The sequence below is a fragment of the Leuresthes tenuis genome, unplaced genomic scaffold, assembly GCF_036924035.1.
Source record: "Leuresthes tenuis unplaced genomic scaffold, fLeuTen1.0.hap1 SCAF_24, whole genome shotgun sequence".
NCBI lineage: Eukaryota > Metazoa > Chordata > Actinopteri > Atheriniformes > Atherinopsidae > Leuresthes > Leuresthes tenuis.
The window spans coordinates 4,402,061-4,425,795 of NW_027325378.1; the positions used below are offsets into that span (position 1 = coordinate 4,402,061).

General features: G+C 41.3%; 1 protein-coding gene across 3 annotated transcripts in view; it reads left to right on the forward strand.

The window, feature by feature from the left end:
- The window catches only part of LOC140284632 (RNA-binding Raly-like protein), a 103,918-nt gene that overhangs the window by 63,433 nt on the left and 16,750 nt on the right, over nucleotides 1-23,735 (forward strand). The window contains exon 1 of one of the 3 annotated variants that reach the window (XM_072378550.1): nucleotides 8,822-8,942. The exons of the other annotated variants lie outside the window; for them this stretch is intronic. Coding sequence (XP_072234651.1) covers nucleotides 8,906-8,942 — 37 coding nt within the window. The 5' untranslated portion in view covers nucleotides 8,822-8,905. Of the gene's footprint in view, nucleotides 1-8,821; nucleotides 8,943-23,735 lie in introns of those variants that run through there. 3 annotated transcript variants of the gene reach the window in all.

Below are 23,735 nucleotides of genomic sequence, written 5' to 3' on the forward strand. Positions count from 1 at the left end.
TAGAATTTTTTCTTTGTATTAAAGTGGGTGATGTTACCAAAACAATTGGTGATATACTCGATTAACTGATTATTGATTCAGTGACTGCAGAGAGTTTTGGTTTTGTTCTGATTATGCTCCCTATATTCGTTTGGATCTCCGGTAATTTTATATCAAATCCAACTATGTCTTTACTCTGTACATCAGTAGAGGTCCAAAAGGTTTACCAACCCTTCAGAATCCCCTGTAATTCTGCATGAATACGATTTTGGTCATCAGATGTCCACATAAATCCTAAAAATAGAGTAAATTAAACTAATTACACAGCAGTTTTATACTTTACTTACTTATTTTTAGTGTGTGTGAACATTCTGTTTAATTTAAAACTTTACACTGGCTGCCAGAGGATAGACTTTAAAGTTCTGATGCTCGTCTTCAAAGTTCTGAACGGTCGAGGACCTCCTGACCCACCATGAACCTCCCAGACCCCTCAGGTCATCTGGATCTGTTTTTTTATCAGTTCCCAGAGTCAGAACCAGACATGGAGATGCTGCATTCAGATTCTATGCTCCACATGTCTGGAACCAACTCCCAGAAAGCCTCAGATCAGCTGAAAGTCCAGGCTGAAGAAACATCTATTTTCAGCTGCATTTGAGTAAAGCTCCAAAAAAGCTTGAGTTTCAAAACGTAATCACTACTGATTTCATCACCATTTACATTTTCATAATTTTTATCATATCTTTATTGTTCTGATTTTATCTATTGTTCTTCTTTCTTTCTTTTTTTGTTTGAATTCTAAATCATGCCTTTTAATGTCTCTGTAAAGCACTTTGAATCACCTTGTTGTTGAATTGTGCCACACAAATACACAGCCTTAAATCATCAGGCTGGAAACCATCTCTGCGGAGTTTGGATTCCTCTAGTTTACAGTCAGACAGATTAAAACAACTCAAGATTACCCTCAGCAGAAATGGTTGAAAAATGGTTGATACTGTTAATAGTCTGGGGGGTAACAAAGGAATCTACAACAACTTCTAAGCAACTGAAGGCCTCTCTCATGTCGATTACGGTTTGATTACTCCATCAAGAGAACACCGAGCTGCAATTATGTGCATGGCAGGTCTGTCAGGAGGAAGTCTCTGCTTTCCAAACATAACACTTGGGCCAACCAGAGGGCTGAAAAATGCTTTGTGGACAGAACTGACCAAAATGTGGTCTTAAATAAGAAGTGTGGCTATTCACAGAAAAGAAACACTGTATTCTGTGTGTGTGATGGTAGTGTCGTGATTTAGGCCAGTTTTGCTTCATTTGGAGCAAATCGACTTTAGTGGAACATGTTACGGAAGTTTTTCACGCTTGCTATTTTTCATTGCAAGGAAAAGGATCAGTCCACACCATTCAGCGGCAATGGTATGAAAAGATGCAAACAAAAGGAAATCAGAGCATTTATACCTGAGAAGGGGGCTTTGTTCTTTGGGTGTGTAACAGGTTAAAACATTTATCTTGTCTGCGTGATACAAATGGTTAATGTGGATTGGAGAGTCTGTTAGCCCTGAGACATGAAATTTACCATCACAAACATTAAACAGTATAAGTTATTAATGTTTTCTAAAAGAAAATGTTGGTATATATGGAAAAAGAGAAAGTGGATCCGTGATAAAAATGATGATGCAGGGGACCGAACAGTTCCTGGAAACGTCTTGCAGTTATTGCTGAACACCAGACAGTGAAAGGTCCACAAGGTCACTCATATCACTCACATGATAGATGAATACTGTAAAAAAAAAAAAGAAGAAAGAAAAATTACAGCTAAACACCAGGTGAAGCCATGCTGGTGTAATGTCCAACCTTTCATGTACCTGAATGAACAGGAAAGAAAAGCAAATGCATACATTTTTCTTTTCATTCCAATTAAATAACAATTCTAGAATCCACCTTCTTAAAGATGATACTACAGCTGGTCTCGCTGTAATGACATTATTTCAATAAATCCCTAATTAATGGGTAGATCTTTAAATCTCTGTTTGAAGCAACTGTCACTGTCATGCTTTGTAGTCTCCACTAGAGTGTGCACTTCTCCTTCACTGATTTTGGTCGCTGCCAGCACTTGAACCAGAGAGATGCTCCCTCTGAATATTTGTTGACACATTTCCTGCAGTTTGATCAGACACAGGAGATTTATCAAGTTGCTGTTAGTGACATGTGTGTGTAAGACAGGTGGATTGTAATATATCTCAGATAATCTTCCCAGAATCATTTCCGGTCTAAAGACAGTGGTCTTTAGAGTAAAGAAGGCTAATCTGCATGCACTAACTTGAAGAGGAAATATATTGAAAACAACATAAACTGGGCAGGTGGAACGAGGAAGAATAAGGGAGTTTTTGTACTTTTTTATACCTAGAACTGGACTGAATTTGAACAAATTAGTTGTTCTGGTTTTGTAAGAACAGTGTGAGCACAGAGATAATCTGCTGTAAGCTAAAGCAGTTGATACTTTTGCAATTACTCAGGCATAAAAGCAGTTCTTGTCAAATGAGCTCAGAGAGGCTGTGAGTCACAGACGAATGAGATGTGATGGCTTGAGCAGATTTATATCCATCCATCATGCAAAAAATCTTCCCCCTCGGCATCCTCTGCTTCCCTCCATCTCAGCCAGAAATGAGGGTCATTTGTTAACAAGCTGAGTGCTTCAAATGCTGCCTGTGATTGTCTATGAAGCATTAAATATCAGGCTGATGTGTGTATGTTCTGCTGAGCTCCTTCTTTTTAAAGGTAATGATGTGGAGCTCAGAAGGTTTTGAGCTGTTTTCTTATTTTGGAAATCGCATTAAGATCCCACATTTATTTGTTGGTAGTAACATCAATCTTTCCTTGATACACAGGAAAAGTTTCTCACCTGATATGAAATTGGTTTACCCACTGGATACCCACCATAACCTGTGGTGTGGTGTACTGTAGCAAGGGAAATAAAGGCAAGTGTAATGAAACATCAAAGATGGATTGTCACTGTGGAAGCTGCTATCACTTTGGCCCTTTGGGAAGATGTGTACAGTGATCTGGAGAAGTTTAGGCATCACCTTGTCAAAATATCTAAGATGAACTGATCTCCCTGCAGACAAAAGTGTGAACTGGGAGGAAATGAGCATACGACGGTGTGGAGCAAGCCGAAGCAATGCTAAGACACAGTGTCTTGGTAGGTTCTGTGGCAACTGGGCGAGGCAGGTTTGGCAGTGTGACAGGGCCTTGTCAAGAAAAGGCTTTGGAGTAGAGAGAAACACCAACTCATCCAGGGGGAAAACCACGCAGAGGTAGAAGAAGAATACAGAACAAGGACAGTGGGAGCTCATACTAACTGGAGGCGTACATCTGCCAGAGCCAGCCACATTCAAGTTTTTGATCCAGGCAGTGTTTGATGTTCTCCCAAGCTCATCAAACCTTCAGTGCTGGGGCCTTGCCAACATCCCTGCATGCCTTTTGTGCCAAGGAAGAAGTTCATTAGAAGACACCTTAAGTACAGATGGGGCCATGACCTGGTGATGAAGGCAGAAGCAGATCTTTTTGTCAGAGCCGGGGGGAAAACAACACACAGGCCTGGGCCTAAACTAGCTAGTCTTAGCTCATAACTGGCAGATGAAGGTAGACTTGGGGAGACAACTGAAATTCCCAAAACACATTTCCTCCACATCAGTCAGGGTGAACTTGGTCTTAACATTTGACTCGACAAAGCATGTGGTTATATTGGATCTCACTTATCCCCAGAGAAGTCCCAATAGAGAAGGGCCATGAATAAAGGCAGGCCAACTACCTTTAGCTCCCGGAGAAGTGCAGGAAGAACAGATGGAAGTCCTGCTGGGAGCCCATTGAGGTTGGCTGTAGGGGTTTAGTAGGGCGATCTCTGCATCAGTCAGTGGGGCATTTTCAGAGGGTTAATGGAGAAAAGAGCCACCAAAACATCACTGATGCAGCTGAAAATGCATCTTGGTGGATGGAAAGGGTGATTTCATGGTGTCACACGCTACTTGGACACAAGCTAAAGATCAATCATGACTGTCGGGGTTGCCAAGGTGAGGATATTTAATCATCAAAAACCAAAACACTCAGAGGAGGCGTTCAAGTTTCACCGAACAGCATTTGGAAAACTTTCATTGTGTATAATTTCTGATAATCAAAATAACTCGTGTTTGCAGAGCAAGATAAGTTTATAAGAAGATAGCAAAACAATTTCAGAAAGCCTCCTCCTTACTTAATAATTTATTAGGAAATGACAGCAACAGGAATGTTGAGGTTTGAAAGACCCAGGAACCCTTCTGGGAGTATCGCTTGTGGCTTTGCAAGAAAAACTTATTTTACCGCTAAAATACTCTTTTTTTAGCAGACTCTGGAGTGGTGGTGAACTGTTGTACTGTGCAGAAATATCTACTTCATGGACAACGGAGCAGTGCATCCAAGATGGCCCAAGAATCTTTTGCAGAAAGATTAGGTGAATAAGTTGACAGGGAGCAGTATCAGTTTGCATTTATAGTCTTGTTCAAAGCTATAGGATGATTTAAGTCCATGACTCTGTCCTCTCCTGCTTTTCTGGGGTGTTCACTCGAGCTGAAAAGTAATATCTGGCTCTTAAGCTAAAATGACTCTTTGTACAATTGAAAATGCCTTTGGTGGGAGAGCCCCAGCGATTGAGCAGTAGAGCTGAGGTGAACTGTAGAGGATGATATTATACAGCTTAATGTTTATTGAGTTGTTTTATATGGACATTGACTATTGTCATTGAAATTGCAGTGCTAATTAGGGTTCATAATGCTGTTGTTTTTACATATTCAGTACCAAACACCAGGCTAGTCTGACAAAAAGAGTTTCTATAAAGTTAAAAAGCTAAAGTCTGATTGACAAAGGAGCACATATAGAAAAATCAACATTATATTTAGAAAAAGAACATCTTTAACCTCATTGTACAACCAATGGTACAAAATATTTCCAGTGCCATTTCTCTATAGAAACAACCAATAACTGTTTAGTTGTGTTAAAGTTTAATAGGGGCGAATGGGGTGGAGCTAGTGGGGAAAAGGAATCGCCCTTTCACTCCAAAACCATGTGACTAAAATCTAGTTTCTGGAGAGAGTTTTCTTTATCTTAACAAATGAATCCCTAAGTATTATGTTACATGTCATTTGTTATCAGTCTTTTGTATCCACGTAACAATAGACAAGTTTTGGGTATATATACATCATCTTAAGTCAGTGGAAGCTACATAACAGTCATCAGCTTTGCATGACTGTGAATCTGTGCAGCTGTGGAGAACATTTTTGGAAGTTGTGGGTTAAAGGTGACAGACATGTTGCAGTTTACTGACTCACTTTAGCCTTATAAGCCTGTAGAGTAACTCGCAGCAAGATGGTGAGGCACTACAAAGGAGACAAATAGAGGTTCAGCTTCCTTTAAACAAGGGGTTTGTGTGCTGCAAAGGAGCGCAAGATAGACAGAACAACAGTGAAAAGACATATCAAGTTGTAAAGATACAGAGAAACTTCCAGAATAAGTTATACCAGAGACTGCAGATCCTGAATAAACGGGTATTTGCAGGTGGAAAATGATACAATGAAATTGGGCCATGACCTACTTCGGGTCAGATTTTCATGAAAATTCATGGATAACATTTCAAGTAATCCTTAACAGACCAAAAAAAAACACAAGCTGTCCTTGGTGGAGGTAACAACTGGTCACAAAAGGGGAGTTTTTACTACATTGACTGCTTTAATGCAGTTCAAAATCATCTCAAAATTTATATTTGTATTCAACAGCAGCACAACAGGGACTAACCTTTTATGACCGGCAGCTGTCCCAAAACCATGATAATTAAATCATTTGTTTTCATTTCTACGTGCACCCTGAAGTTCTGTAACTTATTTTCCACAAAGAAGCTTATGTTACAGGTTATCAGGTATTAAACACCACTGGTCCTGTGTGGAGGGGGGAAAAAGTCAGAAAATGAATCAAATAAAGAGAAGAGAGCTAATTAAATGTGTTGAAATCAGTTGCTCTCATTTTATGGCACGTTTCCCACTGTATTGTGGAGGCATATTCCTGTATTAATCCATCATGGACAGCAGATGTCCCCGCCACACTTTTAAATGTAGTTTTGTGCCATTAATGGCTGCAGTTGAATTCAACATGTTCAGAACCTTCATCTTTCTCGTCCTCATCCTTACAATTACCATTTTAAATGTCAAGAGGACAGTTGTACAGTAGAAACTATTGCATTTACAACCAATGACTTGGACTTACAGCCCAGTGCATGGACCAGTAATCATATCTTTTAAAGTCATTTATTTGATTTGGCTACTTTCACAAAATCTACTCTCAAGGATTTAATCCTTTCTAAGTTTCAAAGTGAAAATATTAAGTGGACCATTCATCATTCTGGAGTGTTTGAGAGGAGCAACATTTTCAGAGGAGAACAATATTGATTGAATTCCTGCTACATCCAGGTGCTTTGTTTCTACCTCACATTTGATCTTGGGCTTCGGGGAAAAAAGGGCTTATTATTCAACCCACACCACAATAATGCAATAAAGTGGAATGAGTTGAACAAAATCAGCATCCGTCCTGCTTCCTTATCCTTGTCTCCTTAGCAACATAAATCCCCTTTGCAAGTAAGATGCGGTAGACCTTTTCTCAAGTGTGCCCAGAGGTGGGAGTGAAATATTATTTTTATCTCAGTGATATTGTGTGCACATGGATGAGATAATAATCAAACAGGGGGTTACAATTGGCAGCGGTTATCTGCTGGTTGAAACCTTCTTCTTGAGCTAAATCATAGAGAATATGTCACAGTCAGAGAGCAGGTGTGGTCTGGAAACGGTGTGCACGATGACTGTAAATGGCTAATTATTTCGACTGTCTGCAGGGAGTTATTTAAAAAATATATTCAAAGAATGGTTTGGTCCAGACTGAAATACCTGTGCTCTGATGCAGATCAGTCCCCATGAAGATCAATCCTGCTGGTGACTTTTCCTCCTTACTCATGCAATTAGGTTCATTCCGAGGTAGTTTTGGGGAAATATGTCTTGATAACTGTAATCGAGGAATCTAAATATCTTCCGAAAGACGCCGACTTTCACCAAACTGTTCTCGGTGAGTAGATAAACATTTTTCATGCCAGAAATAAGGTCCAGGTTTAAAAATACCAGAGTTCCCCTTTAAGATGACATGGTCAGGTCCAAACCTTTCTTTTATGACCAGATCCCTGTCATTTGGGTTTCAGCACTGATTCACTCCTTTTAGAAGACCTGTGACAAGTCCTCAGCACAGACTGTAAATAAAAGATATTTGTAGCTTTGATAGATTCTCATTCAAAAAGTGTCAATTTCTGTCATGAAATACAAAGTCGAATCATTTTTCTCACAAGTAATTACGGTGTCAGTACATACTTTTAATCTATCTGGTCAGTGTGCAGTTGATATTTTTGAAAATAATTTACTTTCAAACCGAACATGATTATTGTACCATTGCACTCCTAAAACCATTATTGTCAAGGCCTTGGCTCAGTGAGCTTGTGATGCGTTACTACTAGTACTCCTGCAACCAACTGACACAAGGCATCTATCAAGGCACGGAAGGGAAAATGGGGGAAAAGCTCATATCGGGTATATTTTAATCCCTTATACTGTATGATAGAACCTTATCCCTCCTGTTCCCACAGGACCTGAATAAGTCTTGTCTGTTCTTATCTTATCTGCTGTGTTTTACAACGCAAACTAGCCCATAATACACAGGGCCCTCTTCTTCCTCTTACTGGCAAGACTATTGGTAGTGCTTATTTTGTAAGCGCAGTACAGTTGAGTCCTCTGCGCTAACAAAGTGTACACTGTAAAGTAAGAGGGAGCTTCCTGCCTGCCAACAACAAAATGACCTCTGTTTAGAGCGACAAACAGTGCACTGAACTCAGCATAGCTACTGCCATGTGTGAAAGGGCCACAAAGGCAAGATATTTTTATTAAGTTTCAGGAATAACTTTTGACCTCCATCCTCTTAAGTTTGTTTCAAAAACGCAGTTTAACCAATAAGTGACTTAAAGGTGAGATGCAACATCTCATGAGTTAGAACATATTAGCCTTTAATTAACAACAAATATGAGCCCATAGACTGTGGTCTATGACGTCACTAGCATTAGCATGTTGCTAACACTGTCAATGTAGCTATACCTTCACCAGTTGGCCGGTAGTTTTATACACTTTATGGACATATTAATGTACGGTGACCTAAATTTTGTAACAATTTATCTATTTAGCAGGAAACGCCTAAGACTAAAACTATTGTGATTCCTTTTAGAAAAGCTTATTTCTGTAAAATAATGATCGTTTTGTGATGCTAAACATGACTTCATCTCGTAACTGCAACTCTTGTCTTCCAAAAAGTAGGACAGTTAGCATACAGATACATTTGGTTTTATTTTCTCCTCGTTTATAAAGCAATCATTGCTCTTTTTCTTAAGTGGATACCTCGACCGTTTTTCAAATACAACGTACAGCTTATTATGGGCTACATCAGCTCTGGGCTACATAGGTTCATTTAAGGTGAGACTAAAGAAAAGGTGAAACTACAAGCAACGTATTTCAATGGGACGACTTTTATCCAGTGCAATAAGTTAAGCTTCAGTCTCCACAGTTTTCATGTCTTTTATTCCCTCAAACTCCTCTAATTGGTGGATGGCACTGCCCTGACGTCTGAGTGGATTAGCTGCTCTGTAGCAGTCCCCCCCCTCTTTAGTCCCTAAACTTGGTATGATCCTCGCTCAAGAAGTGCCTCCAATCCTCCGTCTGAGAAGCTAATTTACAATATTTCTGCTCAGAAAGTATCGCGGCCAGCCGAAGTCGAGACTCTCTGTCGTGTAGGTGTCTGCAAGTGTGCAAAGCTGGACCCTTACATAATGACCATGTACAAGGGAAAGCGTCGCAATCATCGATGTGAGTTTACACAGCATCGCCGACGGCTTGATGATAACACTGAGGGCATTTTTTTATGCTGCTGTCGCTCTGTACTTGTTGGAAATACAAAGCCGTGAATCATGCATGCATGTTGAGACGCGACCGGCTTGATTTCAAGCGGGTGCAGACCTGTTTAAAGTGACCATTTGCATGAGCTTTAACGGTTTGATTGCCAGCTTTATTGTGTCTGTCACGTTGTATTCTTCATAGTAAACTCGTGTGAAACCCGGTCACTGCGCGCTGGCTGCGTTCCCTTCTACGACATTAACCGAGAGATTTGAAAAGCCACCGGCGCACCTGCTTCTTTGTCCTCTGTTATATGTGTTGATGCTATTCACTTATCAAAGGTCGATTCACACAGTCATAACTGATTTGTGAGAGTTTGTAATGTAAATTGCAACTAAGTTGAGCTCCAGACTGCCTTTTCAGGTGAAACTCGTCCCGCTGTTCGTGTTCATATAATGCACTGTATCATTTCCTTAGGATACTGTACCCATAAAGGGAAGAGAGGACAATATTTGGTCTGATGCTCATGATTTGATTTTAAAATTGGCTCTGGTTACATGCAAAAAACGACAAAGACAGAAATCGCTATTTTTGTGTTTTCCAAGCCCATTTCAAGCATCTTTACTGTGAAGATTTGCTGCCTTTTTAAAAAAAAATCTTTATTGAATGATGAGAATTTGGGAGTAATTGAGTGTAGCTCAGAAAAATAAATCAAGTAAGGGAGGTAATTATGAACCTGACAAATTGTGGGTTTTTTCTTGGTATTTCAGGAACGCATGACTAAATGATTAACTGAAAAAACTGTTGGATGAAATTATAATGAAAGCTATGCAGACCTGGAGAGTCAGAATAGAATAAATAAATCTGTGTTCTAATATTTGATACCCTGTCAATCTACCATATATACCAATCCTCACTCAGTTAAGAAACTAGAAAGATGTCCTTACAAGTACAATGAGTTGAATCAGTGTTTTTCTGTCCCTCCTTGTCTCGTAGACATCTGCACAGTGTGATAAGGGATTTAAAATGCTGCTTTGTGGTTGCCGTCTTTCCTGTATTTAGAAAAAAGAACTCGATGTCTTTCGTCTCAACAAAAGAAAATGTGCACTGCATAGGCCACAAAAATGCATCCTGCTGCATATTTTCTCTGGATTTTGAGCTGGCATAGACAATGTGGGAAGAAAAGTCCAAATCTGGACGCTGAGCACAGAAGAGTAAGTGTCAAGAGACAGAGCAGGCAAAGAAGTCCAGGTGCTTCCAAGCAAAAGAGCGAGGGAGACAGTTAAAAAGGCAGTGAATCCGTGCGTGGGCTCAAATTGATGAGGAGCTTGTTTAAGAGGTTATTCTGAACTTGGTCTGGCAGTTATTAGACCAGACACACAGTGGGAGAGTGCCAGCATCTGTGGAGGACTACAGGAGGAAATGATTTTCTCCTCTAGTTTGGTTCTTTGCAGGTGACAGATATAAAACATGATGGTCCAAATATGAGAAAGATATTGTTATTGCTGCACTAACGTACTTGCTCAATACATGGGACTTTATTGGGTCCTCTTGTATAAATGAGAACCTCAGAAACTGGAAATTCTGAGGGGTGAGCAGAGTCTAGCTGGGCGAGATGATCAAAAACTACCAAAGAACTGCTGTAACCGATGACTGAAAATATGCACCTGTAAGAAGTAAACCTCCTTTTTTTTTTTTAGCAAAACACACACTGCTCCTCCTGAACCTGAGGTTCTAATCGGTCTGAGCTTCCTCTCCAACAGCGCGGAGTAAACTTTCCCGGAGAGGCTGAGTAGTGCGATCCCCCTGTAGTAGGAACGCACTCTCCGGTCCCCTTTCTTAAAAATGGGAACCACCACCCGGTCTGCCACTCCATAGCTGTTGACCCAGACCTGCGACATTGAAGAGGCGTGTCATCCAAGACAGCCCCCCCCCATGTCCAGAACCTTTAGCATCTCAGGGCGAATCTCGTGCACCCCCGGCGCTTTGCTGCCGGGAAGCTTTTTGACTTCCACCATGATGACGCCATGGTGACAAAGTGCTTCTTCCACCGCTCGACAGTATCTTCAGTTCGGGTCAGCACTTCTCCACCCAGGTCAAGCACAACTTGGGAAGGTCCCTGCTTTTCCTTTTCGAGCCGTCAAATGGTTTGCCAGAATACCCTTGAAGCCAACCACAAGCCCTTCTCCATAGTCTCCCCAAATTCCTCCCACACCCGAGTTTTAGCTTCAGCAACCACCAGTGCTGCAGCCCTTTTAGCCTTTTAGGACAAACAAGCCCAAAATGCCTCCTTTGTCAGCTTGATGGCTTCCCTCACTGCTGGGGTCCACCAGCGGGTCCCCCGGTTACCGCCACGACAGACACGACAACCTTCAGGCCACAACTCTTGGAGGCAGCATCCGCAATGGAGGTTCTGAACATGGTTCTTTCCGTTATGTGAGAGAAATTCTCCCGAAGGTGCGAGTTAAAGACCCTGTGGACAGATTTCAGGTCTGGTGATCAGTTGACAGCTCCGCCCCTCTCTTCACCCGAGTGTCCAAGAGATACGACAGCAGGTCTGATGACACAACTACAACCTATGGCTAGCACAGAAGTCCAAAAACAGATCAGGGAGGCCGTTCCTCACAATCATGCCTGTCCAGGTCACTGGCCAACATAGGCATTGAAATCCCCCAGAAGAACAATAATAATCTGCTGTCTGGTGCATATGCACACCAGCTCAGGCTCTTTCCCCACCAGCGAGGTGACATTCCACGACCCTAGAGCCAGTTTGCATCGGCGGGGATTGGCACACCCAGGCCCCTGCCTTCGCCTGCCACCCAGCTCACATTGTACCCTACCTCAAATTTCCTCCCAGCTAGTGTAGGGCCCACATGGAGGTGGCTGCTTGATACTTCTTCAGGATAAGCCCAACTGAGTCCCAAGTGCTTGCCGGCGATTTTTAGCTTAATTTTGGCAAAATAAGTAACAGCAAGTTGTGATCGGTTGTTGTTCATTAGGTTGTACTTACCTCATTTCATTAGCTGGTAAGGACCAGATGATGTTTTATGTCTTTATGCAAAAAAGCTTAGAAGTGAAGGAGGGTTTGTGTTCTTTTTCACATGGCTGTATAATATGAACTATATGAAAAAAATGGCAAAGCAGGCCCTTAGATCTTCTATAAGACATCCTCCATGCATTTCAGATAATGTGTCAAGAGCAGTTGTATGTGCGCATTTGTTTTTTGTGAGTTTGCCTTCCAGACAAGACTTCTTTTCAGCTTTGCTCCATTTTTTCCCCCCAGAATTTCAGTTTGCACGTCTGTAGGAAGGAATACAAATCATACACAACACAATCCTTAAAAAAGCTGTTGAACTTTGAGGTTGTACCTAAGATTTAGTTGCAACATCTCAAATTTTCACCACCACTTCTTGATGTGAACAAGCATCCACATCACACTCCACCGTCCTGAAAATGTGATTTTATCTGTCAGAGACAACCTAATGAGACTCGCCATATCAATAATGAAATAATGTGACAGCGTTATCAGAGGATGTTGCTTCCCAAGTGCGCTCATCTTCCCTCCAGCAGCATCAGTCACGTTTAGTAGAGAGGGTAAAGGCTGTTTAGGCGAAGCACCAATCAGTGTGACATAAAGACAAGCATTCAGTGACACGTACATGCTCATCTGTGTACAGACGCACAGAGAAAATAGGAACACTCGCAAGTAAATTACACCCTGTGGTGCACACTGTGAGAATATGTTGCAAAATGGCAAAGAAGCTGCGTATTTAGAGTGACAGGGCTTTGGTAAAAGACGGGTACTGATTTAATTTCTTACATAAACAGTCCAGAGACTGTCTGGCAAATGGTGAAATGTCTCTTTCAGAGAAAGCACATTGAAATGAGCAGAGGATATAATCAAATCCTCCTCTTTCTTTCTTCTACTGGCCTTTTGTCTTGTAAGCACTCTGATACTTGTTGAGAGACTCGGGTTTTTCATAAATATTGGTCAAAAGATGCTTTATTAGCTGTTTAAATTTAATATACAAGTACCCAATTGGGACTTTTAAAGAGGATGCCTGAGACAAAAGATTTTTGTTTTACATGTAACAAAAAAAAAGGGCTCTTTTGTTTGGGGTTTTTGGGTAAGAGGAAAGTCGATGCCATTACATGATTAACAGCAGGTGTCCTGGCTATTTCTCAGATTTGTTTCGACTGACCTCTGGGGGTTTGTTTTCATGCCTCACTCAACAACGCTAAGCTTCTTCACAATGTTGCCGTGTTCATCTTACCCAAATCGTCCGCAGCGCTGTGTGAGACAGCTCACTGGGTCTTCGTGTCACAGAAGGATGGGATCTCAGACCAATGCCATGACGTTATCCGTCCTGCCGGTCAGTGCCTGAAGGGGCCGGGGATTATGATCAGGTACCCCCGGACTTTGGTCCATGCAGCAGCAGAGAGATGCACCGAGGCAGAGTGAAAATGGCATGTTTGCATAGATGTTTTTAGTCATATATTGTAAAACGTGTACTGAGTGGATGCTGGTTTGTGTCATAAACCTAAAGGTGGCTGATATTTTTGAGCCTCTGGTTGTCAGCGGTGTGTCAGGAGGATTCATGCAACACAGAAACTCAACTATTTCTCTGTTAATTAATATATTTGCAGCTCTGAAACTATTAGATGATTGATCGCTTACTTAATTAGCTGAAAAAACTTGTAAGTTTGTTTGCCAATAATTCATAATGTGTCCTTTTTATGCTGTTTTTGTAGTGCTTAGCATGTTTTTTACATATTAAAATCAGGCTGCAGAGAAACTGCTGTCTGTGGAAAAGAAGTATATCTGAAGCTTAAGAAATCTTAGTTCTGTACTCTTGCAATAATGCGCTGATGCACAGAACACAGATGAAGTAATTATCAAATATTAATGCAGGTATTTGTGTTGAGGGACAGCTAATGTTATCTGTATTTCAGGACTATATTTTTCAATTTAAAAAAGCTGGGATTCTTATGTCTGCAGGCATAGTTGTTAATTAAGGGCTGAATGAAATTATGTTGGGTTTTTTTGTATTTTTTCCATAACGTACTGATTGAGCGTTTGTCGGAGTGACATCTTGTTATCTTGCCATAGTTTAATTTGATCCATTCATTCGGAACCTCTTAATTGGTCTTGTCTACTGTTGCATGTGGTACGTACGTCGTTCAGTGTAAGAGCAGGAGGGGTTTCCATCTAAATTAAGAAAAAATATGAATTTGGTGCTGGAACTGCTGAGTTTGTAATAACTAACCGCTGATCGGCTAAATGGAACTTTAAAGTTTGAACTTGAATGTGTTCAAAATGAAGCAATAAGTTTGACTGTAAAGCTACTAGTTTATTCACTTGGTGGCAGCTTTGCTTGGATAAACAAGACTGAACTTATCACCACGGTTTGAACACAATCAACTGTCATATTTAGCTACAGTTGGTATTGAATTGAAAGATACCCTTGGCTCCTCCCGTAGAACAAAAACATGCATGTTGGGTTAATTTTTGGTGCTAAACTGACTGCAGAGGTGGCTGTGAGCGCGAGCGGCTGTTTGTCTCGTTGGTCTCTGCGTTGGCCTTGATGACATGCACATCTGGTGGCCTGGCGACCTGTTCGGCGTGGCCCCGCCTCTTGCCTGGTGACAGCCAGAGAAGACTTCAGGAAAATGAATGGTGCCAAAGTGGCAGAAACCTGCAAAGTGCCTGCAGTGTGGTTGGAATGTCTTAATGCCGACCAGGCAAGCCAACCTCATTTAATGAACATCTCCCTTATGTTCACAGAGACTTTCCTTTACATTCTGTCCTTGTACTTATTATGAAAAAACAGTTTAAAAACTTTTAAAAGAAGTGCATTTCCTCACACTATGGAGCATAGTTGAAATATCAGGGCCAAACGCACACCTGGGTGTAAATCCACAACTAAGTTCAAATGTTTTAACGTGCTTGAGGACATTTCGGGGGCATACTAAATGAATAAATGAACAAAATTACATTTTTAAGATAGACAGAGGTGTAAACTAATGACACTTCTATTTCTAATGGCAATTTGAAGTAAAGGCCTGGTACCCTAAGCAGAGGGAGGGGATAAAAGCCTCGTCCTTCGTTTGAGGAAATGTGATCAATAAAGCTAATTGTTCTGTCTATCAAATGTCATAGAAAATAAAGATGCCCGTTATGTTTTGTTGAAACGTCTGTGTTATATTTAACCAACAGATTATTAAAGTCACTTGGTGTCCTTTCACGAATGACAAAAGAAACTTTAAACGCTCATATTTCAGAGCCAGCGAAAGGCTCAACTGTTACTAATTAAATTTTTCTGTCAATTTCTTTCTTTAATAATTGACTAATCATGTCAGAGCTGAGGTGCTTCGGTAAAAAAAAAAGTTCAATTAAAAACCTTTGTGTCGTATTGATACTAGAAAACATAAAAAGTTTCAATGCTGCCAATCAAGATGCTGTTAAAGCTGCGTGAACAAGCATAACTGCAAGTTACCCAGTGGCTGGTTAGAGTCAACATATCAACACTACCCATGTAAGATCTCACATTCTGATCTGATGTGACGCCAACAAACACAAGTCGAGCACACTTTTAATTCAAAGAGAAAAATGTAGCGAGCCACACCAACTTGCCTTTAATTCATGTTTCTCCTGAAAAGCTGTTTGATGTTTGACATCAAAAGTTTCAGGAACAGCACCTTTGAAATGTAGATAGTCCCTTACCTTGGCACTCTTCCCGTGCAATTAGACAACACTCCTGTTCTTTTGAGCCGTCAGTAAATAGTTTCTCTGCCAGTGCTTTTTTTTCCAATTGGAAGGGATTACGGCACCTTTTGCTCTCGACTGAAGGCTCCACAGCTACAGAAATACAAGAATAAGGCTGATGTCTGAGAAGTAAGTGAATGAAATGTGAGGTCTTGATTCAGAAAGGAGCTGAAAGGCCTTTGTGAACATCAAAATATGTCAGGGCACAGAGAGCATCACCCTGATATCATATTTGATTGCAACTCCCTCTGAGGTTTTCTTGAAATCTGCACCTGCAATATGGCCTTTTATCAGCCCTTGGAAATATTTCAGTGGAGCAAAGATGAAAGGAGTGTGCAGTTTTATGAGGCCCGCACCAGCCAGTGCCCCGCCTGCAGGTCCTGATGGTACGGTGCTGGGTATTGGATGCAATTTCTTCATTTCAGACCTCCAGCCTTCCTGGCAGACCTGTCTGACCTTACGATTCAGTGAGGGTCACATGTCAGAGACATCCAAGCTGAATGTGCCGCGGCGATGAATTTCCACATCCCTACTTGCCTTCTCTGCACGTCCCTCACCGCTCGGTTCAGCTCTCTCATGCTCCGCTTTGCTTCTTTCTCATGTCTCCCCCGCTGTGGAACAATTTGCACGATTACTTTGTTCAATTAATTAAGTCATAGGAGAGTTGTGTGCCAGAGTTCCCAGTTCCATTAGGAGATGATCGGCAGCTCCCTCTGTGTCCCGCTCCCCATCCTTTCCCTCCTCGCCGCTGTGCTCAATGTTATCTCATCAAAAAGACTATTGGCGGTTGCCTGCAGAGGAGGATGAAATGAAGGAATACATAAAACAAAAAAGCGATAAACATTATGTGGATCCACACGCTGTGGGGATTTTTTTCCTCTCTTTTTGGAAAAGTAAAGAGCACATTTGTCATCCCTTGAAGGCCTTTGCTGATATGACTCAAAGGGAATTATTGCAGTCAATCACCTGTGCAACATATCTGCAGTTTGGTGTGCAGCACAAGTGACACCAAAGCTTTCAGGTAATCAGGGGGAGCAGAGACTTTTTGTTCTCTGCTGGCAGTGTGGTGTTATGTTAGCGAAAGCCAATAGCCCAGATTTCATTCTTAGGGCAGCAGAATGAGAATGTGTCATTTCTCCTGTGGGTTGCTTATTCTGGCTGTGTTCCTAAAAAATCCTGTAATTTCCATTACTTCAACCTGAGCGACACCTCTAAGTCTGCAATACTCGCTGCCATTGTTGCTATGGAAAACAAGTCATCTGAAAATCAGTACAGCAAATTCAAAAGGCTCTTCTGTTGCAGCTGGTACCAGAACACCGGCCGTAATCGTAGTGACTTCACTTAAACTGCAGAAGATGTTCTATTTTTGTGACTCTGGGGATGGACGGTGCCAGTGACGTTGGCGTGCACCTCTCTAAATCCTCTGGAAATACTTCCACAGCTAATGAATGAACATGACATTAGATTCTGGATAAACTCGTGGTCTCCAGAGAGGGAAGCTTAATTAGTTTCTATGGATGTCACCAGCTGGTCAGGCTTGCTTTTCCCTCAGTGAGATGTCTATAAGCTGTATCTTTAAAGGGAAACCACCGACATAAATAACAAATTATTGGAAGCAAATTAGCATGAGTGAGATTAAAAACTCAGCTTGTAATTATTGTCATTGTGAGCCTGGCTTTAACATTTAGCTGCACATTATGCCTCAGAATGGCACAAAGATACCTTTGTCTGCTTTTTAGTCTTTAGGTTTTGCTTCTTATTTACTTTACACACAAACCCAAAGGATGCATTTCATTAATTAGATTTAGTATTGATTCGAATATTGGCTTGGCTATAAAAGAGTTTTCATTCAAATGAAGAGAGAAATAAGATGTACTTTTTGGTCTGGTATGTGATCAGACATTTTGCTCATGCTCCTCTTCAGCAGCTTATTTTCTGTAGCCTCACACATGCTTTCAAGCTGCTGCTGTCGGCTGCTGCCTCTGACTCACTGTCCCTCACAAATCAGAACAAAGTTGGCTTTTTTAGGCTGCGGGCAGCCTCCATAATGTCTGTTTTTACAGGAAATGTCTCAGTATGTAGGGGTAAACATCGCTGGAAGTCATTTCACGGTGACTTCGGTGAAATCATGTACTTTTGCAGATGGACAGCGGGGAGGATAAGTATTTTATACATCATTTTTTTCCAGTAAAGGTATTCGTAACGTACATTTCAGCAATGAGCCCAAGGACAAGGAAACAATTCAGTGACCCTGTCAGTCACCCGACTTAAATCCAATTAAAAATCTGTGAAGAGAACTGATAAAAGAGAACCTCCCCCCGAACCTTCGAGAGCTGAAGACAGTTTGTGTGGAAGAATAATCCAGAATCGCTCCTGAGCAATGCAGGCGGCTGGTCTCTCCACACAGGAGGCGTCCAGAAGCTGGAACTACCAACAAAGGCTTTTCTCCAGTGGTCTGCTTCAATGTTCGGATTTCTTTGTATGAATTCAATACTTGGCTTGATGGCAACATCTGGTGCACATTTCATGTCAATAGCCCACTTAGAAATACCTGAAAAAATGCTGATGTGTCAGATACTTCTTGTAATTGATCTCTCTTGTGCTTTTCAACAGGTTTCACTTTAGGTTTTTCACTTTATATCAAAGTATTGAGTGCTTTCTTTTTGTTCAATGGATTCTCCTGGCACATTGTAATACTAAATGAACTTCTTGAAGTGCTCCAACTGACCTTGTCTAGACAGAAAATACCCAACAGTTTCTCTAACCTCAGAAATGATTTGTGTCTGAACAGGCAGATAAACAGATAAATCAAGTCTTTGCAACAGCATTTTCTCAAACATATCTTTAAAAAACAGCTAGTAAATGGCATGTTTGAACCTCCATCTGTTTATTTTAGGGTCAACACGTATAATAACTTAGCTCAATAGCCATTTTCTCAATTATAGCCTCTGTGCTGCACCACAGCAGGTGTTCAAACAGGTCATTTTCAGCAGCAGAAACGCACAGAATCAGCCGTGTCTTGGTTCCTGGTTGTTCTGCAACAGATGAAAGGACATTTTGTGTAAACAGCAGGCAGTTTGGCTTCCAAATTACTGCCTATGCAGTCTGTTTTTGGCTTATAATAGGTGTAATTCAGCAATTCCTTTTTGTTTAGTCATTATTTAATCAGGAAGTCTCATTTAGATTCCAATCTCCTTTCCAAGAGAGACCTGAGCATGAAACAAAAAACATTTAGAGGAACACAAGCAGCACACAGACGCAGCACATTAGAAAGACATTAGCATGTAAATGTTATAGAGACTAAATTTAATAACACAGGTTTAATGTTGGATTATCTCCTGCTGGGGCGAGATGATGTTCACGTTCACAACACAATGATGCTGACAGTTTCCACTCTTGACTGAACAAAAGTTCTGTGAAAGAATAAGGAGGCTGTTCAAGTGAAAGATGTCTGGTTCCAATCCCGTCCTTTACAATCTTTACAATCCGATAAAGTCCTTTAATTTTTCTGCTTTCACTGCATTTCTACAATTGCCTACTTTTTCTACTTTGTTCCCATTCCCTAGCGGTTGCTTTTACGAGTTAGAAGTACATAATTAGGGTTAGAATTGATGTACTTGGTTGGGTTTAGGCATTCAAAAACCACATGGTTAGACTACAGATTGTCACAGACTACACAATCTGATATTCATTGGTCGCGGTTCCCATCATGTGACAAGACACCACGAACACAAGATAACTGCCCACCAAAAATCCACAATTTTCAAGCCTGGGTTATGAACCTGCGACATATTGGATAATTCTATACCACTGTGGCTAAATGACACGCTCACTTTGTACGACTCTCTGGCTTCCTGACCTTGTGTTGACTCCTGCTCCTCATTGTCTGTTTGCTCTCCTCTGAAGCCTTGGGCTATTATCTGGTTCCCCCCTTTTTTTTTGTCTGATAGAAGAAGAAAGAATGTAGACTGTCTTCTTCTGGGAAAAAGCAACTGAGAGGATTTGTTGCAGCTTCCAAAAGACCAGCAGGTTTTGTATCCACTTTGTTAGTTCATACATATTCCTCCCATGAATGCAAGAATATCATCTTTTCACGGGAGAACTTCCTCATGTGCAATGATTCTCCTGCATTATGTTGCCATATGGCTCATTTTATACATCTGATATATTCAAAGCCTCAGCTTCCATTGCCGTGCTGTTATTCTTCCCTTGCTAATGAAAGAAGAGGCTAAATAAGACTTGCAAAGCAGGTGTCACTTATAAAAGTCCCCACAGGTGATGCTTGGCACTGAAATGTCTCGTAATGAGCTTCCTTCTTGCGAGGAGACAAAGGAAAGAAGTATAGGATGTGAGAGAGAAATGGATGGCAACTGGGGTTAGATATTGTCTTGTGTGAGTGCAGGGAAAGAGAAGGTTATGGATAAAGAGGGGGAAAGACATTGAAGGATAGGGTGAAGCTGAGGTTAGAGCAGGAGGCATGAGCATGAGTAGTCGGAGGGAGACAGAGATGTAAGGCGGCAAATGAGACCAATAAAACACATGGGCAGCTTCCTTCAGGGAGTCACGGATCCTTGTTTTCTTGACAGAGGAACACAGGTCTGTCTTCAGTGATTACTTATGCTTTCACGCCTCAGTTTACATCCTTTTTCGCACCGCTGGATTTTTCCACCAATAATGTTCCTGACAGAAATATTTATTCACGCCAGAGTTGGACTTCAGCATCTGCAGAATGACTGACACCCTCCTTCTGTGAGAGATGGGGAATATGAGGCAAGCTCAGACAGCGTTCCAGTCCATAATGTGCACATTCACACAGCTCCAAGGTTGAGCCCTTTTTCAGACCTTTAAAAAGCCAGCCCCAGCCCCCTGTGTCCAGCTGACCCAGCTGCAGATTGAGCTGGCAAACAAGTCAGGGCTACAAACTGATGGAAAAGTTTGGTCCCTGACCCAGTGAACATGTCAATCATACCCAAAGGAGTTTTTCTGTGCTGCAGAGACACAATGTTCAGCATCGGGATGATTCTGAATAAAAGCCCCACTTCATGTGAAAGGAAGTGAACATAGTACGGAGGCATGTTCACTTTGTTGAGCACTTTACTCCCACTCATAGAATCTGCTTTAGTAGTTTGAGAGTGGACTCCAGCCAGTGCTGTTGTACCAAAGCTGCTGTAAAATGAATGTGGAACGACCCAATTTTTCCATCTTCAAACCAAAAATGCATTAATGAGCCTGTTTTTGTTTGATTTCAGTCATTTCAGTGTCCCCCTTTTTAAAAAAGAAACGACTGAACGTAAACAAATTGGACTGATGAATTAGTTCAGTCGTTCATTTCTTTCAGTAATCACTTTGACAGGCAACCATCACATCTGTGTTTTTGTCTCCGCCTTTAATAGACTCGGCACATCTTCAACCAAAGAGAGCCGAGGCCCTCCGAGCCGCCTGACGGAGGCAGTAAGTTCACCTCAAAGTAGCGGCAGAACAGGAAGGAAATGGCTGCGCTGAAAATGAATAACTCTGCGGTTCACATGGAGGAGCTTCTGTCTGAGGCTTTTTTGATTGCTCCAGGTTTTGGGTGCTAATTATATTTAGTGTAGCTGCTGCACGCTAATTGAAGCTTTGCCTCTGATGTGTCTGTGAGTAAACCTTCAGGTTAATTAGCAAATTTGTAATTATCTTCTAAGACAGCATTATGGTCAGTCCCAACATACTATTGTCAAGTGTGCTCACACACAAAAACACGCTCGTCTGAGCACGCGCTAATATTCTGTGTTTTCAGCATGTCTAAGGAGGTGATGTACAAACAGACCCGAGTTTAATCCTATTTCTCATGAGAGCAGCCATCGGGAGGAGGAGGCAAGCGTTTGCCAGCAGCTTATTTTCACCCCAGTGCAATTCCACTCCTGGGGATTGGGATGCTTCCTCTTATTTTGTGTTGAAGGGAAGGGCAGACGCATAAATTATTGAAGCAAATGTGTGCAGCTGGAAGGGACAAAGTGATGGTGAGAACAGCTTTTGCATGCAGAAACAACTACATGTCAGAGAGTGCCTTTAAAGTGATCTATGTACCTGTGAGGCACGTAGCCGACACTCATATGTGGAGTGACTTTTCCCTTCTCAAGGACGCTCCGTTGATCGGCATATCGCTCTCGGTCTTAAACTTGAATCTTGCCAGTTAAGAGATGGCCTCTTCAGTGTGTCACTGCTTCCAAGCTAAAGGCTGCGCGATATCACCGATACAAAGCACATGATGGGGTTTTGGTTAGATTGTATTTTCTTACTTTTTGCCTTAATTTATCCATTTTCTTCAGCTTCCACTGGATGATTTAATCCTTTTTAATGAGAAGAATATTCATACTGCTCATACCTCACCTCAGATAAGATGCTCTTTGCTCTGAAGTAGTTCTCAGTGTTACTCATTCTGGTATTTTCAGTTAGAATCTGCACGTCATTTACCTGGCAAACAAACAATGAATCCTTCTTTAATCTGCATTATTGCTTATTTAGAAGCATTTCTATCCAGATTCTTCTCTCCCTTACTTTTATTCTTAATCTTGTCTTGTCTTAACCTGATCCCAAGCGTTTTAGTCTACAGTTTTCACTCACATCTTTGTGCACATGACAAATGAGCCCAAAATCTTGAACCTTTAAGGGAGAAGTGTGGCATAGACCTTGGCAATTAATGGATAGTAATATGAAAACCTCTCTACTTCTGACTGTTGTAAAGCTGCACAGCTGATACATTTTCTTTTGCACTCAACAGCCAGCTTTATGTGTTTAAGCCTCTCTACATGTGCTTTTTCTGTCTATTGTTCTTATTTTCCAAGGATTCTCTCCTGCCTTGGAATAAAATGTCATTTTGTAGACTTTCTGGTGCATGGTCTCTGCTTCTGCCTTCAGAAAATCGGTTGCACCTCCTAGTCAGTGGATGCGTACTACACTACTGTAGGAGTGCGTTTGAGCTGTTTTTTTGCTTCTTTTAGTCCTATAAGGAGATAATTTTGCAGTAGAAATACTGCCTTTTGCTCTTTTTGTTCTGAAGTCATACTTTTGAACCATATTTATTACCATTATGACCTGTTGCTCTGTGTGAGAGTATTTAATTCAGGCTTTTATATTACGTTAAACTGCTGTGCTCTGAAACTCTGGTGTTAACTAAACTCCTATGATGCTGATCATATTGTACGTATCGTATGAGCTCTCTATAAATCATATTAGAAGAGGTGGAGACTTGGACACTTTCTGATTTAAACAAATTTTTCAGAATTCGTGAAACTGACAACATTATCGTTGGGTTGTTTTTTAATGTAGAACTGTACTCCATAATTTGTTCTGACGCCTTCGTTCCTCTTTATACTCATGAACATGGTGGTTCAAATGGTTCTTCTCTGCCTCCTCGGCTTTATTAGGGCTAAAGAAGCCTATTTTTTCTTTTTTTTTTTAATTGTGGATCCAGCAGTGTTGCCAGTGATGTGATACTCTGTGATTTATAGATGAAGAGCTTGTCCTTTACTTGTTTCCTTTGACTCTCTGCCAGATCTCTGCTCTCTTGAGTCAGTAGGATTCCTCCTCCTCCATTGCATGGTGTAACATAGCCAACAGGGGAATAACTTTGGATCCTGAGACCCTTTTTTTCCTCAGATAGCTCCACTGTGGCCTCATGAAATGGTGACAAAACTTTCAGACATTCTGCAAATATCACATAATTTTCACTGCAGCAGCAACTTAAACAAGTGTGTCATCAGGAATGCGTCAGCGAGATAAAAAAACTCACCTTTGCAGTGGTGCTGCTCTTGAAATAACCGACAATTTTCAGAGATTGTGCTCACACAACACGGGGTTTTGTTCAAGAGCCTTTTTAACGATAATTCAAACGATGTGAGTGACACAAATTAATCACCTTGGCACAAGCAGCCATGTTTGCTGCCCCGTCAGTCACTTTGTGGCCAGTAACTTTGTGAGTTATACCTCATTGGGACATCAGTGCTGCTATTACTCGAGCC